The sequence below is a fragment of the Pseudorca crassidens genome, chromosome 13, assembly GCF_039906515.1.
Source record: "Pseudorca crassidens isolate mPseCra1 chromosome 13, mPseCra1.hap1, whole genome shotgun sequence".
Taxonomy (NCBI): Eukaryota; Metazoa; Chordata; class Mammalia; order Artiodactyla; family Delphinidae; genus Pseudorca; species Pseudorca crassidens.
In genome coordinates this window covers 67,162,311-67,180,782 of record NC_090308.1, presented here as the reverse complement: position 1 = coordinate 67,180,782, position 18,472 = coordinate 67,162,311, and the positions used below count along the sequence as shown (strand labels likewise).

At 38.2% G+C, this 18,472-nt stretch overlaps 1 protein-coding gene across 2 annotated transcripts in view; it reads right to left on the bottom strand.

Annotated features, from left to right (window-relative positions):
• Positions 1–229: 229 nt before the first annotated feature.
• The window catches only part of RNGTT (RNA guanylyltransferase and 5'-phosphatase), a 219,463-nt gene continuing 201,220 nt past the window's right edge, over positions 230–18,472 (bottom strand). The window contains exons 15-16 of one of the 2 annotated variants that reach the window (XM_067702600.1): positions 4,352–4,475; positions 230–2,895 (exon numbers count right to left, since the gene is read on the bottom strand). In XM_067702600.1, the coding sequence (XP_067558701.1) occupies positions 2,735–2,895; positions 4,352–4,475 (285 nt within the window). In that variant the 3' untranslated portion in view covers positions 230–2,734. The remainder of the gene's footprint in view (positions 2,896–4,351; positions 4,476–18,472) is intronic. The other variant, XM_067702601.1, reaches the window with a different exon arrangement.

Genomic DNA, 18,472 nt, shown 5'->3' with positions numbered 1-18,472 from the left:
CATCTGGAAGTATTTGATTCTTAACTTCCAAGTTTCTCGGTTTCTCAGGAAGGAAAACAGAAGATTTTCCAAGTCTTCATGCTAATCTCTAGAACGCAACAAAACCAGGTGGATTTTGATGGGTATGGTGGACAGCAGCAGGATCTGATGCCAGCAATAAAAGGGACACGAGTGCGTTGGTTATATAAAGGGACACAAAGGCATCACCAGGAAAACAAAGTAGATACACTTTCTATTATTTTAAATCAGTAGTTTTATTACAATACTGCACTGACACACAATTAAGAGAAGGAATGTCCTGACATTTTCTGAGCATTTCATGGAAAGCAAATGTAACCAGCCAGGCAGCCGAGTCTTCCACATCTTTTCCAAACAGAAAGCAAAGTTATATGTCGTAGCTCAGGAAAGTAAAGTTTTCTTATCCTCATCTACAAAACTTCAGTGTCAGAAAACAGTTATTATGAAGTGGGCTGAGAAAGAAAGTGTTTCTTTCATGACGTCCCAAATCCTGACTCCAGACTTCCACCCCCACCCCCCACCCCGACTTCCCAGATGACTTTTTATGACACTGCAGATGGCAATGTGTTCAGGGGCTAAATGGGATCTACTTATTATATTTCACTACAATTGAAAGGAAAAGATAAATTAAGAAAATGAAGTCCTGGAAAATGCACAAAGGCAAGGAGAAAATATCTGGGTGTATTAAAAATGAGATGCTCTTTTCACGTAACTCATTTAAAAGGTTACAATTACCATAAACATTTTAACTCCATTAAAGACTGCTGACAAAAGCTTGCTCTTACATCTGCAAGAGCCTTCTGCGTTTACACGGATTTGGAAGAAAGCAATGCACCTTGTGAAAAGAGCCACCAATCCTGGTAGAGCAGGCGTCGGACTATTTGGAGTTGCATAGGCGTTTTTTTTAGATCTGCTTTGTACAGGATACCACGAAACCCTGACCAATTTCCATTTTTCAATAGTTAGTGCGGCAGTCAGATGTTTTAATCCCTGTTGTGCTCAAACGCACAAAAGTACTCTAGGAAAGAAACACTAAAATGGCATTTTGAATAAATTCACTATACATTACGTAACTTGGGAACAATAAAGGAAGAAGCCCAAGCATGACTCTAGTATTTCATATAGAAAAGCACTGCAGGAAGAAACTTTGTTTAAAAACATTAAAACTCGGGTGAATATAAATACATGTTTGGTTCATCTGTGCTATTTGATATAGAAATCCTATCAGATATTCAATCTACTACGTGACCTGTTTGGGTTTCTCACTGTATTAGCAGAAGAATATACACTGCTGCATATATTCACATATATATGCATATACATATATAAAATTCAGATCATGAAAATTTGTTTAAATACACATACTTAAAACCTGTACCTCTAAAAATAAATACATTAGCTTCTAGTAGGCTAATTTTCAAGAGTTCCTTCACAAACCAATCAGAACACAGTTTCCCAACAATGGCATGTGACCAATTAGCCACTCTTTAAATCCATTATCTATCAGTAAATGTCTTTTTTGTTTTTTGTTTTTTTAAATTCAGATGTATAACTGAAATAGCATTCCCAGAATAGAAGATGAGAGAATTCTGGCTTTGAAAATAAATGTCTTGGCTTCCTTGATGTTTAGTTCCTACAGATGTCTAGTCTTTGCCTCTGCATTTATCAAGCAGTGGGAGAGCATTTTCTAGTGACAGCATTCTCTTCCACTGACATTACCTTCTAATTAAAGGAGTCAGCTGGCATTTCCTTTGCTGTTTGGTGCAAGGGAACAAATACAACACTGTCTGTATCTGATATCACTCCCATCATCACAGTGAGTTGTGTGTTTTAACGTAATTTACAATGTGCTACCACTGAGGTACAGCAGAAGTAGCCCTGGCGTTAAAACCAAAAAAAAAGAAAGAGAACAAAAGTCTCCCAGGAGAACAACACACACAGGACCGGGTGGTGTGTCTCTAAGTTCTATGAAGTAACTCGGGACCACTGCCAGAGTGGATACATTGGATAGCTGATACTGCAGTTCAAACAACAGAAAGAGACGATGAAAAGATTCAATATACCTCCTTTAGAAAGGATGAAATTAACATAATTGGAGCTTTACTTTTTTACTTTTCCATTTCCAAAACAACTTCTTAAAATGATATAAGCCAGACCAAGTTCTTTAATATAGCACAATATTTAACAACTTTGTCATTTGGTTTTGAATACAAGAATTTCAGAAATGTAGGAAATCCATGATAAATAATAGCAAGAATATTTAATGCCATTATCTAAATGTTTTAAAAGGAAAATCTATCATAGTTGAAATACAACTTCTAAAAAATACAGTGTTCTAGGCGCTCACAGTTCTAGATTGCTAACTTTATAAATTAAAGTGGAAGTTATCCATATATAAACAAGGCCTCTTTTTAACTGATTTCGATCTCATTTAAACCTTTGGATATTTCAGTCTTCAGATTCCACAAGGTAAGGCTGAGTTTACCAGCTATAAACAAAATGTTTAAGTCCATGATGTACTGTAGCACTGAGGAAACAAATGCATCAAGTATTTACAGGCTGGCTACAATACTTTCTTCTTCTTTTTTTTAAAGTCAAATGTGTATCAACATCAAGCCACACTCTGTTTTGAATTTCTCTGGTCGCAAAAAAAATGGGGCAACAGCACTTTTCCTCACTCATCTTTCCTCTCAATCCTGAAGTCAGAGGCAGGTCTTTAAATCAAACGTCTTTTGGGAGGTGGTGGAGGCATGAACTCCGTGTCCGGGTCCAGATGATGATGCTTTCGCTTCTGTCCTTGAGAAGCTGCCGCACATCTGTTGATGAACTCAAACAGCATCTCCTTGGTGACAGGGTTTGAGATGCTGTTGCACACGGCTGTGGACAAAGGGAGACGTGAGTCTCGTGTGAGGGTTCATGGAGGCGGCTGACTCGCCCCAGGGAGATGAGGACACGGGGAGACGTTTCCGTCCCAACATGCTAAAACTTTCCATCTTCCCAACGTGGGCGAAGTGCTGTGGCTTCAACTGTGCTCCTCCCTCCCCCACCCCCGAAATGAGTGCATTTCTGGTGGCTGCTCTTTACTATTAATTCTAGACCCAAACTTTAAGTATTTGGGTTTCAGCCTGTCTTCACTACAGTTTTTGATCCCTCCAAACAGTTTGTATAGGATATTGATCTCGCCCAGTGCGTCACACTATGTCCATATTTAAGCACAGTTTCTAAAGGAAGTGCGCGCTCTAGTCCTCCAGTCTTTCTCTCTCTCAGAGAGAAGCGCACACTGAGGCATGTGTACGGCACCAGCCACCGTGCCCGCCGAACGGGGAGGCTGCAGTGTAGCTGGCAGAGCGTATTATTCTTTATTTTAGTAACTTGCTTGAAGTAAGGTATTACAACAAAATGACTATTAAAGAAAGCACCTTTCCCTATGTGATCAAAATTGTATTTACCCACTTGGTTTTAGGAAAACAACACGGGCTTAATTACTCCTCTTTTCCAAATTAACGCATCCTGTCTGAACACAGACGTTAGTTCCAACAAGAACCTTCGAACGTACAACAGTAACTTTTAAGCCACAAAACTCAAAGTGGCAATTTCTATATTATCTCATAAGCTTATCATACGATCATCATCATCACTGACTGAGCACTCAAAGTGCATAATCCTATTAACCTTTATTCTTGGTTTTTATCTGTCTTTTTCTTTCAGTTCCACTAAAAACAGCAACCCAGAATTGCTGCCAGTAGTAGTTTACACCTTAGAGACCTAATTAATATGTGCTGTTTCCCATGAAAGACCCTCACTACTCTGAATTCCCAAAGCACTCACATTGTACCCAGAGCACACCCTGAAGGACAGCATAGCAGGTTTTACGTTTCTTTTTTTTTATTTTATGTTTTTTAAGGTTTTCATTGACTTTGTTCTTCATTGTTTGTAAAACTATCTTAGGAGCTGGAAATTACATTTCCCCTGCTCATGCCATCTTTTGCCATCTGGCAGACGATGGCTTCAGCATTTTGAATGGATCTGCAATTACCATGGCTTTTGTTGTGGCTGTCATTCAACAAATTCATCCTGTCCGCAGCCCGATTTCCTGCCCTTTAACCCCTCTCCTGGGTGCCCGCAGCAGCCCACAGGTGAGGGAGGACAGGAGCCACACGGGGCACAGACCTGCCACCAGCCCTCCGCGGTCCACACGGCCTTCTGCCCCCAAAGCTGAACCACAAAAGGCAGCACAGTTTGGTTCTAACATTTTAGCTTTTGTGTGTTGTTGTGGGTTTTTTTTGGGGGGGGGTGGTTCATGTAACCTCCACTGGGAGGGTGTCACACTCACCCATGGCAGTGTTGTAGGCATTAGGGAAACTTTTGTCTGTTCTCTGTCTCATAAAGACCCAGCTGTTGTTCTCGAATTTGCATTCTATAATTTTGTTGTCATACTGTTTTAGCTCTTTTGTCACCTGTTTTAAAAGAGAATTGAGGAAAATATTTAAATCATCTGACAGGCTTCTTGCCTGCACTACGTGACAGACGCATTAGGGAAATGCCAAAAACACCTCGGTGCCTCTTCACACAGAGCTCTTTGTCATCCGAAGCATCTAATCAAGCCCAAGGATGTGGTGCGCACTCCCTTGTACACTTGCTCATCAATCTGACACCTTATAAATAGTCGTGAAAACGGTTGTCAATATATAGCAATTAAAAGAAGCTAAGGAGAAACCAGCCACTTCTGGGCCAAATGCAAATACGTTACCATAGGGACCAATGCCTTCGATATTGTCTGTGTCCCTCTGGCTTTCAGAAACTGAGTATCTGTGAAGGTTTCAACAACCTTTAGAAAGACCACACCATCTAAATTCCTATGTCGGAATCTAAGAAATCCCCTTTACTGGTTAAGATAAAAAGTTACGCATAAAGAGTAAACATTAGATCTGATTCAGGCAATGTGCATCCTAACTATTTTGCTTTTCAAGCAGTGATAATTAACTAAAAGCCTAATCTTTAGGCTATTTACCCTTTTCATCTCCAAACCGGTATGAATTTAGAGATGAAGCCACCTTTGATATTAGCTGGTAGGTTTTTTGGTTACTTCACCTCAGATGATTGCATATGGATTACAACTTAGTCTATCAACGCTAACAAGTATCCATGGCAACTACAGAACCTTTGAAAAGATATTTCATCGGGCTGTGAGGATGGTTTTCATAAATAGGAACCTAAGCTTATCTTCGCAGTTTCAAATCAAATGCCAGTCATGGTAATATTTTAATTCTGTCCTCGTCTTTCACAGCTAACAACTTTTCCTCACAATACGGAAGATTGCAATCAGTTAACTTCATTAGGATTATTTGAAATGCTCTCCTTTTTCTACCCACATATTCACTACCACCTAGGAATACGAAGGGAAGCAAATTTTTAAATAATGCTTTCAATTCACAGATTAGGCAGTGCATATCTCCATAAAAACTTTCAAATTGTAGTCCTTTTCCCTTAATGAGTGTTACACTTGATTGGACTATTTGCATTTTCAACAAATCTGACAGGACCAATACATTCAGTGTATTGGAATCAGACCTGCCCAAGAAAGTGATGCTCTACTTACTTAGCAAACTTGCTAAATTTATTCTCAAATATTCATTATTCTAGTCTCAACTCCCCTCCCTCCCTTCCTAGGGATCTACCTCCTTTTATTTCTGATACATTATCTATATCCAAGTGTTAGGCAACTTATTCAGGTAAGGTAACCACTTATGTTATACCATAAGTAGGGTCTAACAGATAAGTTTCTAAACCTTTCAGATTCTCCATTTCCTAATTTCTAAAATGGGCAAAGGAGTTTCTAATACACTGGGACATTGGAGCAATAATAAATGAAAGTGCCTGGCACATAGTAGACAACCACTAAAATTCTTAATTGAATATAAAATTAGGAAATGAAACATTGCTTTTTTTTTTAAGTGTACAAATAAATTTACTAAAGATACCAAGATGACATGGAAAGGTACACTTTGAAAATACCTGTCAAGAAAATTGTATCACACACATCTACAAGCATGGCTGGCTATCAATAATGTGCAGTCTGCACTTCTACTGACTACCAATCGTAGTACATCTCTATCACATATTTACCATTCTTCTGTTTCTAGTCTCAGAATTGCTATAAATTATGTGTTGCTCCATCTGACTACAGCGATTAGGCAGTATTATTAAGTATCTGTGTATCTACCTGGGTACGCATTAACAATCCGGGAAATAGGGCTTTCCAGAAAATGCACGCACCTACCACTAACCTAAACGTATTTCCATGCTCAAGAACAGTACATTGTTCTTCACTGATCACACCAGTGATATTCCCAAGATAGACACAGTGCAAGGTACTCAATTTGGGTAGGTAATAAAATATGTTTAACTTTTAATAAATGTATTTAGGTAATAAAATAGATTTAAGATCTAAAATAATATCTTCCATATGTATACAAACTAAAGACAGTTTTCACTAACGGTCAGATGAAGAGAATGATTAGCATACAGGGAAGGAGTTGAACTTTAGTATCCAAATTCTGATTTGTTACTATGACAATAATCATCCTCAGCCATCACCTATTATTATTTACTAAAATAGGATCTGGTTAAGCCTTTTATACTCAGCTCTGTTATCCTATTGTGAGTTGATGAGAGCTTGAAGGTAATAAGAATAAAATATTTATAAATCAAGATTTCACATCTGTACCCATAATTACATTGGATTAATGAGATTCTACTGTTTTGGGGGGAAAAAAAGGAAGAAAAGGAAAAGAAAAGAAAATACAGTGTATTTTATATTGAAGAAAAAATTTTTTTCATGTATCCATCTTTCTGAGTACCACACTTCTGATACCATTTGAGTCTACCAATAATCCGATGTTAAGAGACAGTCAGATGAAACCAGATCTAGTACCTCTGAAGATTTTAGATTAGCAGGTCAATGGTAATACTTGGAACGAAGGGCCCAAGACAGAGGCAGGCAGAACCACAGTTGCTCCTCTCTGCACTTTTTTAAAGGAATAGTTTTTGGAACCTAAATGCTGGACACACTACCAAGTCACAAAAGGCGAACCATCAGCGCTGGCTGAACCATGCCGCTCAGAGCAGGCAGAGATGCGCTTCCGTCTCTAATGGTGGAGCACAAGCCCCTAGAATTTATTGTCCCTGCTCTGTGAGAGCTGTTTTGTTATCAAGAGCTCATCTTTCTTTTCTAGAGAGACTGTACGAAGGGGAGGGGGAACTAATGAACTAATGTGCTCTAGAGACACTTTAAAATAACGAATATCGTTGGATTGAGAAAGACACCAGTAAGCTGGGAGTTTTTTAACTTTTAATTTTGAAACAATTTTAGCTCTACAGAAAAGTTGTAAAGATAGTACAGAGAGTTCCAGGATTCCCATTACCCAACTTTCTCTAATGTTCATATTCCGCATATCATGTTACATTTATCAACTCCAAGAGAGAAGTTAACATTGGTACAATACAATCAGCTAAACTACAGACTTGATTCAGACTTCATCAGTTTTTCCACTAATGTCTTTATCTGCTCCAGGATCCAATCTAGGAAACTGCATTCCTTAGTTGTCATGTCTGCTTAGTCTATTCCAACCTGTGGCAGTTACTCAGACCTTCCTTGACACTCTTGAAGAGTGCTAGTGAGATATTTTGTAGAATGTTCCTCAAATTGGGATTTCCTGATGTCTTCTCATGATTAGACTGAGGTTATGAATTTTGGGAAAGAACGCCAGAGAGGTAAAGCGCCCTTCTCATTGCGTAATGTCTGGGGGTAGATGAGATCAACGTGATTTCTTCCTGGAGGTGTAAACAAACCCTGATCACTTGGCGAAGATGGTATCTGCCAGGTTTCTCTACTGTGAAGCTACCATACTCTTAGTTCCAGGCACTATGTCTAGCCCTGCTCAGAGATAAGGGAATTAAGCCACTTGCTGGAAGGAAGGGTATCAAAGAATTTGTGGACATTTATTAAAAGCACCACAGAGATCAATACATTTCCTGGGAGAGAGATTTTGAGGCTAGACAAACATCCCTTTTCTTCTTAAAAGTTTCGCTCATTAATTTTAGCATTCATCCATGAATCTTGCCTGCAGCAATTATTACTGTGGCGTTCTAATGGAATTTTCTATTTTCTCCATTCCTTCTACATTTATTATCTGGATTTCTTCTGTAAGGAAGATTTGCCTTTTCCCCTCATTTATTTATTTGCTTACTTGTATCAGTAAGAACTCATGGGTATTTATTTTATTCTTTGGCTTATGATAAAGTAGTATTGTCATTTATTTTCTTGCTCAAATTGTTCTAGTTTCAGCCACTGGGAACTCTCTCAGGTTGGCTCCTGTGTCCTTTTAACTTGCTTCCACTTTTACTTACTTATGCATTTTTAGCATTTAGTCCCTGGCAATAAAAGCTACTACTCTAGGCTCATCTTGTCTTTTCTCTGCCTCAGCTCTAGAGTCAGCCATGGGGTCCTCTACCAGGATTTTACAAGAAAAAAATTACTCTTCGACAGTCCAGACTATGCTAAAAAAGTACTAACACACACCACTTGTTTTGGTCAGAATTTTCAATTATTGAGGAAAAAGAGAGGGAGGGGGAAAGAGGAGTGAGTGTGAGACAGACAAAGAGTAACAATGAGACTCTAAATATGAATATATGTGTGTATATATATATACTTAGAAGTTTCCACTGCATCTTTTGTGAACTGCTTTCTGGAACTAAACTACATTGACCATTTTTTCTTTTCTGAATTTAAAATTCTACTCAAGCTCTAACTCTGTAGTGTGACAGAAGGTGAATTTTTAAAATGTATTTCAAGTAGATGAACTCAAACAAAAATCTTGTTTCCACGTATGCAACTTCAAAGTCTAGTACTTAGGAATGAAGGCAGAGAAAATAAAACAACAAATAAATCAGAAATGAAATGGAATTATAAAAGTTTTCCTTGTGGTGTCAGGACAATACAAATAGCTTAAACCTGAATTATTAGACAATCTTTTAGAACTACTACCTTATAGTAGGGCCTTAATATATTATTTTTAGCAAGTGCATCCATCGACTAGAGAAAATAAAACGCTTGACAAGCTACCCTTTTTAAAAATATGCTAGACTTAATCACTTCCAACAACGTTCCTTCACTAAAATCCATTTGTGTTTTTTGCACCTTTATAATGAAGAACTACTGGGTAAATAACACACTTCACATTTGCTAGGTTAGAAACAGTAGCAGAAAGCCTCTCTCTCATGAATGGTGGGGTCTTCAAGCCCTCCAATCCTGAGTTCAACTAATGAAAGTTGCCAATAAAAAGAAAGCAGCTTGGGTTTCCCTGGTGGCGCAATGGTTGAGTGTCTGCCTGCCGATGCAGGGGACACAGGTTCGTGTCCCAGTCCGGGAAGATCCCACGTGCCGCGGAGCAGCTAGGCCCATGAGCCATGGCCGCTGAGCCAGCACGTCCGGGGCCTGTGCTCCGCGACGGGAGAGGCCACAACAGTGAGAGGCCCGGGTACCGCAAAAAAAAAAAAAAAAAAGAAAGCAGCTAGAACTCGGTCTTATTTATCCCAAAGGTCATTACAGACGAGTCACAATTCCAGGGTATGAAATCCCCACTAAACTACAGATTATTACCTTTTTATAAAATCAGAGTTAGTTATAGTTATTATTCAAAATATAATACATCTTCATATAAAATAACTGGGCAGATAAAGCAACAACATGTTAGTACTGGTTATTGGTAGAAGGTGGAGTTAGGAATGACTTAGTTTCTTCTCTGTGTTCTGCTGTATTGTCCAAACTTTCTACATAATACATGCTTAACTTTCATAATTTTTAATAATAAAAAATTCCTAAAATAAACTATGTTTCATAAAAGATGATAAACATGAGATTGGTTTTTAATGTAGAGATACAAAAACAACAGGAAGAGATAAACCTTTAAACAGAAAACAAAAAGTCTTGGAATAAGGTCCTAAGTCCACAGTTCCCAAACTGTGCAATGAGACAACCTTATAGAGAGGCACTGTGGGGTACTTTAAATTTCCCAGGAAACACAGTGGCACGTGTTGGACACCAAGCAAACTATTAGTTGGCAGGAGTTCGCATTTTCAACATGAGATTCCTTTGGGTAACATATCTCTGCAAAGCTGAGTATTCAGTGGTTATTGTCATTGATAAAAACCAAGTATCACCAAAATCAATGTGGAAAGTAAATGAGGTTGGTGGTGTATAATCTGATTCCAAGGTTTAAGAAATTACGCGGTCCTTAAATGGAATTACATTTTCAAGTTTCTTTTAAAAAATTCCAAATTTAAATTCTATATCATGACAAAATATGAAACAAGAGTGACAGCAGAACATTTTCATGCATGCAAATTCTTAAAATTTTAGTATTTCATACTTTCTTTTCTAGGAGATTACCAAAGTTTTATTTCATCAACATGAGGGCAACAATGAAAACAAAGAGGAAGATGTGGAATCAAGGGAGTTCATCCAGCTCAGGAGAGAAACAAAGGCAATTCCCATCCTAAGGCCATTTTAGGATGACCACTGTGCCAGTGTGCATAGCAGACTGCTACAAGCTTTATGGGGGCCAGAGGGTAGTGGCTCAAGTAGGAGAAGTTCCATGCCCCCACCTGCCTGGAACTGAGAAGATGTGTGATGTGACAATATAAAGTGGAGTTTTAAAAAATTCTATGAGTATAGTATTTAATATAATGACAGATTAAACTAAGAAAAGAAAAAAAGAAAGAAGAAATTATACAGTCCATAACACATGCTAAGCTGTTAGGACACAAACATTTATTAAGTAGTTTGGATCAATCCACTTAATAAATGGAATTGTTAGGTATTTCTTTTGGATTAGAAATGTCTATGAGGGAACATGAACCAAGAAAGTTTGATAATCTCTGCCCCATAGCGTTTTCATTCATCCTTCCCCAGATCCTAGTCTCTAAACCCATATGTAGACTTATATCTAGCACTTAGTGGAAACCAACCAGAGCAGTGAAAAACTTTGCTTGAGGTACAAAAACTAGATGATGGGTACAGAGGAGAATTTCTATCAAGTTAAGTTCATTCGTTGACTTAGATCACTAACATATATATTCCTCACTCATCTTCTCTATCTCAATAAATGATTAACTCCATTCACCCAGTTCCTCGTGACAGAAGCTTTAGTGTCCTCTGCTCCCTTCCCCTTTTATCTTCCCTCCTATTCACTGCATTACCAGTTCTATCTCCAAAATACATTGAGTATTTGTCTCCTTTCTTACTACCATCATCACAGCCCAAGCCCTCACTGTCTGTCAGATTCCTGCAACAGCTTCCACACTGGTTTCTTCTTCTACATTTTCCCCATCCAATCAATTTTTTTTTTTTTTTTTTTTTGCGGTACGTGGGCCTCTCACTGTTGTGGCCTCTCCCGCTGCAGAGCACAGGCTCCGGACGCACAGGCTCAGCGGCCATGGCTCACAGGCCCAGCTACTCCGCGGCATGTGGGATCTTCCCAGACCGGGGCACGAACCCGTGTCCCCTGCATCGGCAGGCGGACTCTCAACCACTGCGCCACCAGGGAAGCCCCAATCAATTCTTTACAGTGCAGCCAGATTGGTCTTTGACAAATGTAAATCCAATCAAATCATTCCTTTGCTTAAGAGAAAAACAAATAAAATACACGCCGGTTGGAAAGGGAGAAAAAAGACTATATTCACATAAGACACGATCACTTACATAAATGGAATCTATGAAGATGCTCCTAGAACTAGTAAGTTTAACAAGGTTGCAAGGTTAATATACTAAAACCAATTGTATTTCTATATATTAGCAAAGAATAGTTGGAAATTTAAAATTTAAGGAGTATCATTTATAGTAACATTCAAAAACATGAAATAGGTATTTAAAAAAAAAACATGCAGAATCTGTATGCTGACAACTACAAAACACCAATGAAAGAAAGATATCAAAGAGGACCTAAATGAATGGAAAGATATATCATGCTCACAAACTGGAAGATTCAATATTGCTAAGATGTTAACTATACAGATTCAACATAATCATAAGCAAAATCCCAAAAGAATTTTTATATATATAGACAACCTAATTCTAATATTCATAGGGAACGCCCAAGACACTAGAACAGCCAAAACAAAAAGAACAAAGTTGGAGAACTTACACTAACTGATTTCAAGGCTTAGTATATAAAGCTACAGAAATCAAGACAGTAAGGTATCGGGTGAGTAGAGAGACACATACATCAGTGGAACAGGACAGCCCAGAAAGAGATCCACAATTATAAGGTCAATTGACATTTGACAAAGGAACAAAGGCAATACAATGGAGAAAGAAGAGTCTTCTCACCAGAAGGTGCTGGAACAATTGGATATTCACATGCAAAATGATGGACCTCAACCCATATCTTTCATCTTACACACAATTAACTCAAAACAGAAAGTACACTTAAACAAAAAACCTAAAGCTATAAAATTCTGCTCTGCATCTAAAGATGCTGTTAAAAGAATGAAAAGACAAGACAGAGATTAGGATAAAATATTCGTAAATAACATTTCTGACAAAAGACTTGTATCCAGACTACATAAAGAACTCTTAAAACTCAATAATAAGAAAATAAACAACACAATTTAAAAATGGACAATCTGAACAGAAACTTCACCAAAGAAGATATATGAATGGCAAATAAGTACATGAAAATATGCTCAACACATCATTAGTCATTAGGAAAATGCAAATTGAAATCACAGTAAGACACTACTATGCACCTGTTAGCTTGTCTAAAATAAGTATCAAATGCTGACAACAATGCCAAGCAACTGAACTCTTACACATTGCTGGTGGGAATGCAAAATACTATAACCACTTTGGAAGACAGTTTAGCAGTTTCTTAACTGTCTTCCAAAGTTAAACATACACTTACCAAAAGAGCCAGCGACCCCACTCCTAAGTATTTACCCAAGAGAAATGAAAACATACGTTTGCATAAAAACCTGAATACAAATGTTTGCAGTAGTTCCGCTCATAATCACCCCAAATTGGAGATAACTCAAATGCCCTTCAACTGGTAAAGAGATAAAACAAACAAGGCTGTTGGTACAGCCTTGCAATGGAATACTACCCAGCAATAAGAACTATTGATAAACTATTGATAAATGGAATACCATGGATGAATTTCAAATACAGTATGCTAAGTTAAAGAAGCTAGATTTTAAAAGCTACATAGACTATGTGATTCCATGTACATGATACCCTAGGAAAAGGCAAAATTATAGGAACAGACAACAGAACAGTGGTTGCAGAGTTTGGGAGTGGGAGAAATGATCGCTTATACCAGGGTGTCATGTGGGATTTTGGGGGGAAGTGATGGAACTGTACTATAGCTTGATTCTAGTGGTGGCTATACACCTGTATGCATTTGTCCAAACTCACAGAACTGTACATCAAAAGGAGTGAATTTATTGTAGGTAAATTTTGAAAGATGAATTAAAACAAAAAAGAAACAAGAAAAATGTCAATTAAAAAAAAAAGTAAATCAAATCATGTCATCCCCTTATCAGTGGCTTCTCATGACACAGCACTAAATGACATAGCCCCTGCTTATTTTTCTAGCTCGTATAAGTTGTACAACTTTTCCTCTACCTTGTTTATCATTATTTGTAAATACAATTTTTTTTGTTGATTATCTGTTTAATATCTGTCAGCCAGAATGGTTAATAATTATTGAATACTTACTAGATGCTGAGCACTGTTCTAAGTACTTTATGTGGATTCATTTATTTAATCCTCGCAACGGCTCTAGGAAGTATCCCCGTTTTTACAGATAGAGAAGCCAAGGCACTGAGGAGTTAAGGAATTTGATTAAGAGTCTCATAGCCAGTAAGAGGCAGAGAAACATACTGCATCTCTATTAGGTTTTATAATCTGATTTAATCTGTATATGAATCCAGTGAGATTTCCAGATGTGGACACTCAAGCCCAGAGGATTTAAGTAACATGCATAAGGATACAGAGCTAATTTGTTTTGGTATCAAAATTCAAATTCTAGGTCTTTGTGAGTCAAAAACCTGTGCCCTCCTTTTCCCTAAGAATTTAGGCTCTAGGTTGAAAAAGTATTACAGGAGGCAAAGGTAAACTACACTTGTGGAAGCTTTTACTTCTTGTGTAATAAACTGTAATTTAAGTAAGTATTTCCAAGGATTATATTCCACTTGGGAGAGCCTGTGGGTGGGAGGCGAAGTGATGTGTGACAGACGAAGGGCGGGAGAACATAACATGCTGGTTTGAACCAAGCACGATGTCTTATCAAGTTTCTTTTCCTTTACTTTTCAAACGCCCACCATGTTGACCTGCACCATCTCTGCTGTTTGCTATTCTGGTTGCGTGTGCATGAACCACACATCACGGCAAATTGCAGAATTTCTCAATCATTAAGGATTTACAATAGGTTAATTTTAAAATGGGCTGCATTTCACAGCTGCAAAGCTTTTGTCTGATTTCTCGACCAAATGAGAAGCCATTATTGGACTGAAGACCTTTCCATGGGCAATGACAAGCAAAAGAAAAAGGTTGTGTGGGCAGAACAGGCAGCTCTGCCAGGTAAGGTGAGGTAATGGTTAACAGCTCACTAAACAGACTGCCAAACTCTATGGCACAATGTATCGCACTGTTTAGTACCAAGCATGATGAGAATTTATAAGTAGATCAAGGGTTCAGTGCACACGTGGGATAATAACGATATACAACCAAGGAAAGCTTTACAATCTATAGGCATAGATTGTATGCCTATAGGCAGTTTTACTGCACTTCGATCTCACTTCACAGATATTGTGTTTTTTGTTGTTTTTTTTTACAAATTGAAGGTTTGTAGCAACCCTGCTCTGTCTGATGATGGTTAGCATTTTTTAGCAATAGAGTATTTTTAAATTAAGGTATGTACATTTTTTTAGACATAATGCTGTTATTGCACACTTAATAGACTACAGTTTGGTGTAAACATTACTTTTATATACACTGAGAAACCAAAAAATTCAGGTGACTTGCTTTATTGCGATATTTGCTTTATTTCAGTGGTCTGGAACCAAACCCGAAATATCTACAAGGTCTGCCTGTACCATTAATGTGGGGAGGAGGCTAAAATGCAATATGCATGCCTAACACGTTTTTCTTTCTAAATAGTTATAAGTACCATGACAGACTTGACTGATGTTGCTTGTTTTTTAAGATGTCTGTCTCACAGCCAAAGTAAGCAATTCATAAAGTATATCTGTCAGATTGAGTTTGATAAATGGTCTATCTATTGGCAGTAACAAACACCTAACTTAAAATCGTGTTACCGGTCATTAAATATCCATGCTTAACAAAGTTCACAATACACTGGATCTAATGTTTGAGCTAGGCAGGTCACTAAAATGTCAATGCATAGTTCAAATTTACTTCAACGAGTCCATCATTTACTCTCCAAGGACTTGCTAACAATTTGGGTCCAATAATGTTCATTTGTTTATTCCTTTAGCAATACATGCTGGTTACATATAACTTTATCTCTTTCCACTGACCCATTTAAAACCTGTCTATTCTTTTCAAGAGAACTGTCCTCCAGCTGGATCAATGTGTCAATAAACCAAATGCTACCATAATAAGTAAAGATTTCCTTCCTGTTCTGCCTACTATTTAGAGGAAAAAAAAAAAAAAGGTTGACACTCTTCCCTTTTGATCATCTTCCAGAGTAAACCTGGTCTTTAAAATGACTTGATTTGCCCTATCAGCATTAATGGGCACAGACCCACAACACCTTTGAATCATTAGCTTAGGGACACAGAACTCCTTAGTTTAGTGATAATGCTCTGTGGTGACTGCGACCCATCTGAGCAAACAAAGCTTTCCAGGATTCCTTTCTCACAACTCAGCACCTCGGGTCAGTGCAGACTCTCACTGAGATACTTGGACCACAGTAGCTGTAACTTTGCCATGCACACTGCCTTCTATTTTTATATATGCTTTCTCAACAACTATATTTCTTCTTCTTTGAGAAAGAAGTTCTGGAATTATTGACAAAAGCATTACACAAACACAGAGTGACAGTACACTGCTCAAAACCCTGGAGTTCTGTTTTGTATCTTTATGTACCTTCTGAATGACATTCACGATGGATTTATTTAAATCTGCCTCCTTAGCTCCAGGTATTGGGGATATCAAAAACCACTCAGAAGAGGTTGAAAGTTTAAAAATGGTTACAATAAATTATCTGTATCAGCTGTCACAGTCCCTAAATACCTTCCTCAAAAACAAAGATCTTTTTTTCCCAAAACACACTACAAATACCTTTCATAAAATCCAATATTCTGGAGTTGATAGGAAACTTGGAGGTCATCAAATCAAACACTTTTATTCTGAAATATCTAAGTACTAAAGTGCATCCTGCATTATGTCTATGAATTAGTGTATCTTTATGGGTGTGAACATTCATGCATTGAGGAGATTATAAAACCAGATGAAATAGCAAATTCATTACTTTGGTAACTTGTACTCAAAACTAACTTAATGTTTTTACCTAAGATATTTATTTTTTTGAATTAATTTTTATTGGAGTATAGTTGCTTTCCAATGTTGTGTTAGTTTCTTCTGTACAGCAACTAAGAGATTTATTTTCCTTCAGAGATATTTACTTTTAAAATTATTGACTGAGATTTTTTTCCTTCTTGGGGAAGGGAAAGGGAGGGAATGAACAGTTTTTGAACACCTGCTTTGTAGCCAGCACTGTGCAGGGCACTTTATATACTTTATTATCCTTCATGCTAGAGGAAAAGGAAACTTTTATTGTTGTTCACTCCTAATCAAGAAATTACTAAATAACTAAATGCTAATGGAGTATCCTTTGCAGTCACCATAAACTACAGGCAATGTGCGGATCCCTTTAGGTCATGTTAAGTTTAATGTGATATAATCTTCTAAAACAGAAACGGTAAGAAACATGGGCTGCATGAGAAAAACAAACAAAAATGAGCAAACAGACAAAAAACTCACCAGCCTCCAGTGCCATGGGTTGGCTAATACTAGTGTGGAGAAAAGAGGCCTGGACAGAAGTTAGGAGGAAATCTCTATAGTGGGGAGGGAAAAGATGCGGGAGTAGACAAAGGAAGTTCTCAGCGTCCTAAGTCACGTCTGTGAAATTAAAGTGCTTTCAGCTGAGTAATACACAACAGAGGACGATTTCAGTGATGATTAGAGCTATTTAAATTTTTAGTAGGCTCCAGTGATTTAAAACAGTCTTTTCTGTCCGGGAAACCGGTTTATCTGCTTTTATTTTCAAACTTGGGGGCGGGGGGGGGGGGAATCTTTGCAAAGAATTATTCATGTATGTAAAATGCACAAAAATACTATTATGTAAAGATGTCTACATTTAGAAGTATGTGATTGCCCAATTTTTGAGAGATGAGAACTCACATTTGGAACCAGATTAAATCTCTCACTTAGCTCCCTCCCTCCCCCACGCCCACACTCTGTTAGGTTTTCATTCTAGTCCAGTCCTGGTGAGGATATATGGCAATGCGTCCTAGCGGGAATAAAGAGCAAAAAGTACATGGGCAATCCTCCCCTTACCCCCCCCCAACACACATATCTTACCACTCAACTGCTCTTATCAAGCCTCCAGAGAGTATATTCTGAATAAGGTAGCCGTGGTCGCCTATGAGGAACGAAATTATTCTCTGGACTGTAGTGCTAAACTACATGGAATTAAGTCTGAAGACTAAAATAAGGTGGGTGGCTTTTCACCTTTCCTCTGAAAAGTACCTAGCACAATCCTGATGCTTCATAAAAATAACATATCAGGTAAGTGGCATGCTTGGCAGGAACGCTTTTAAATCGCATGTTACAGGATATTCTCATCCTAGTGCGCCTCCCTCGAATTTTGACTAAGTCAGCTCAGCCCCACGACTACAGAAAGCACTGAGTGAGTCTCCGACGATGCTCCTCCCACCAGTGCCAACCTGTGCCAACTTTTAGGCCAGGACACCTGCCACCCTGAGCTCCATGGCTTCCGCAGTGGTGGATGTTGTGCCTCTGGCTCACTGCTTGAGGGTCTGCTCTGACCAAATGACAATACAGGACGGATGTTTGTTTGGGGGGTTTATTCAGAATTGGAGTGCTGGAAAGTAACAAGGTGCGAACACTCACAGCCAGCTGCTGGCTGCCACAGAAGACAGGGTGATCACCTCCTGGTACTGTTCTGTGCCCGAGGGCTCCAAATCGTCACCGTTTTAACTTGCTACCACACTTCAGATGTTACCACTCTCGTTTCCATTTTTGCTTTTGAAACATTCCAGGAACAACTGAATCCTACCCATCTAATTGGTGCCAAATTTACATACAGTCATGTCCCCCCCACTACGGTGTTCAGTGGACATTCTAGTC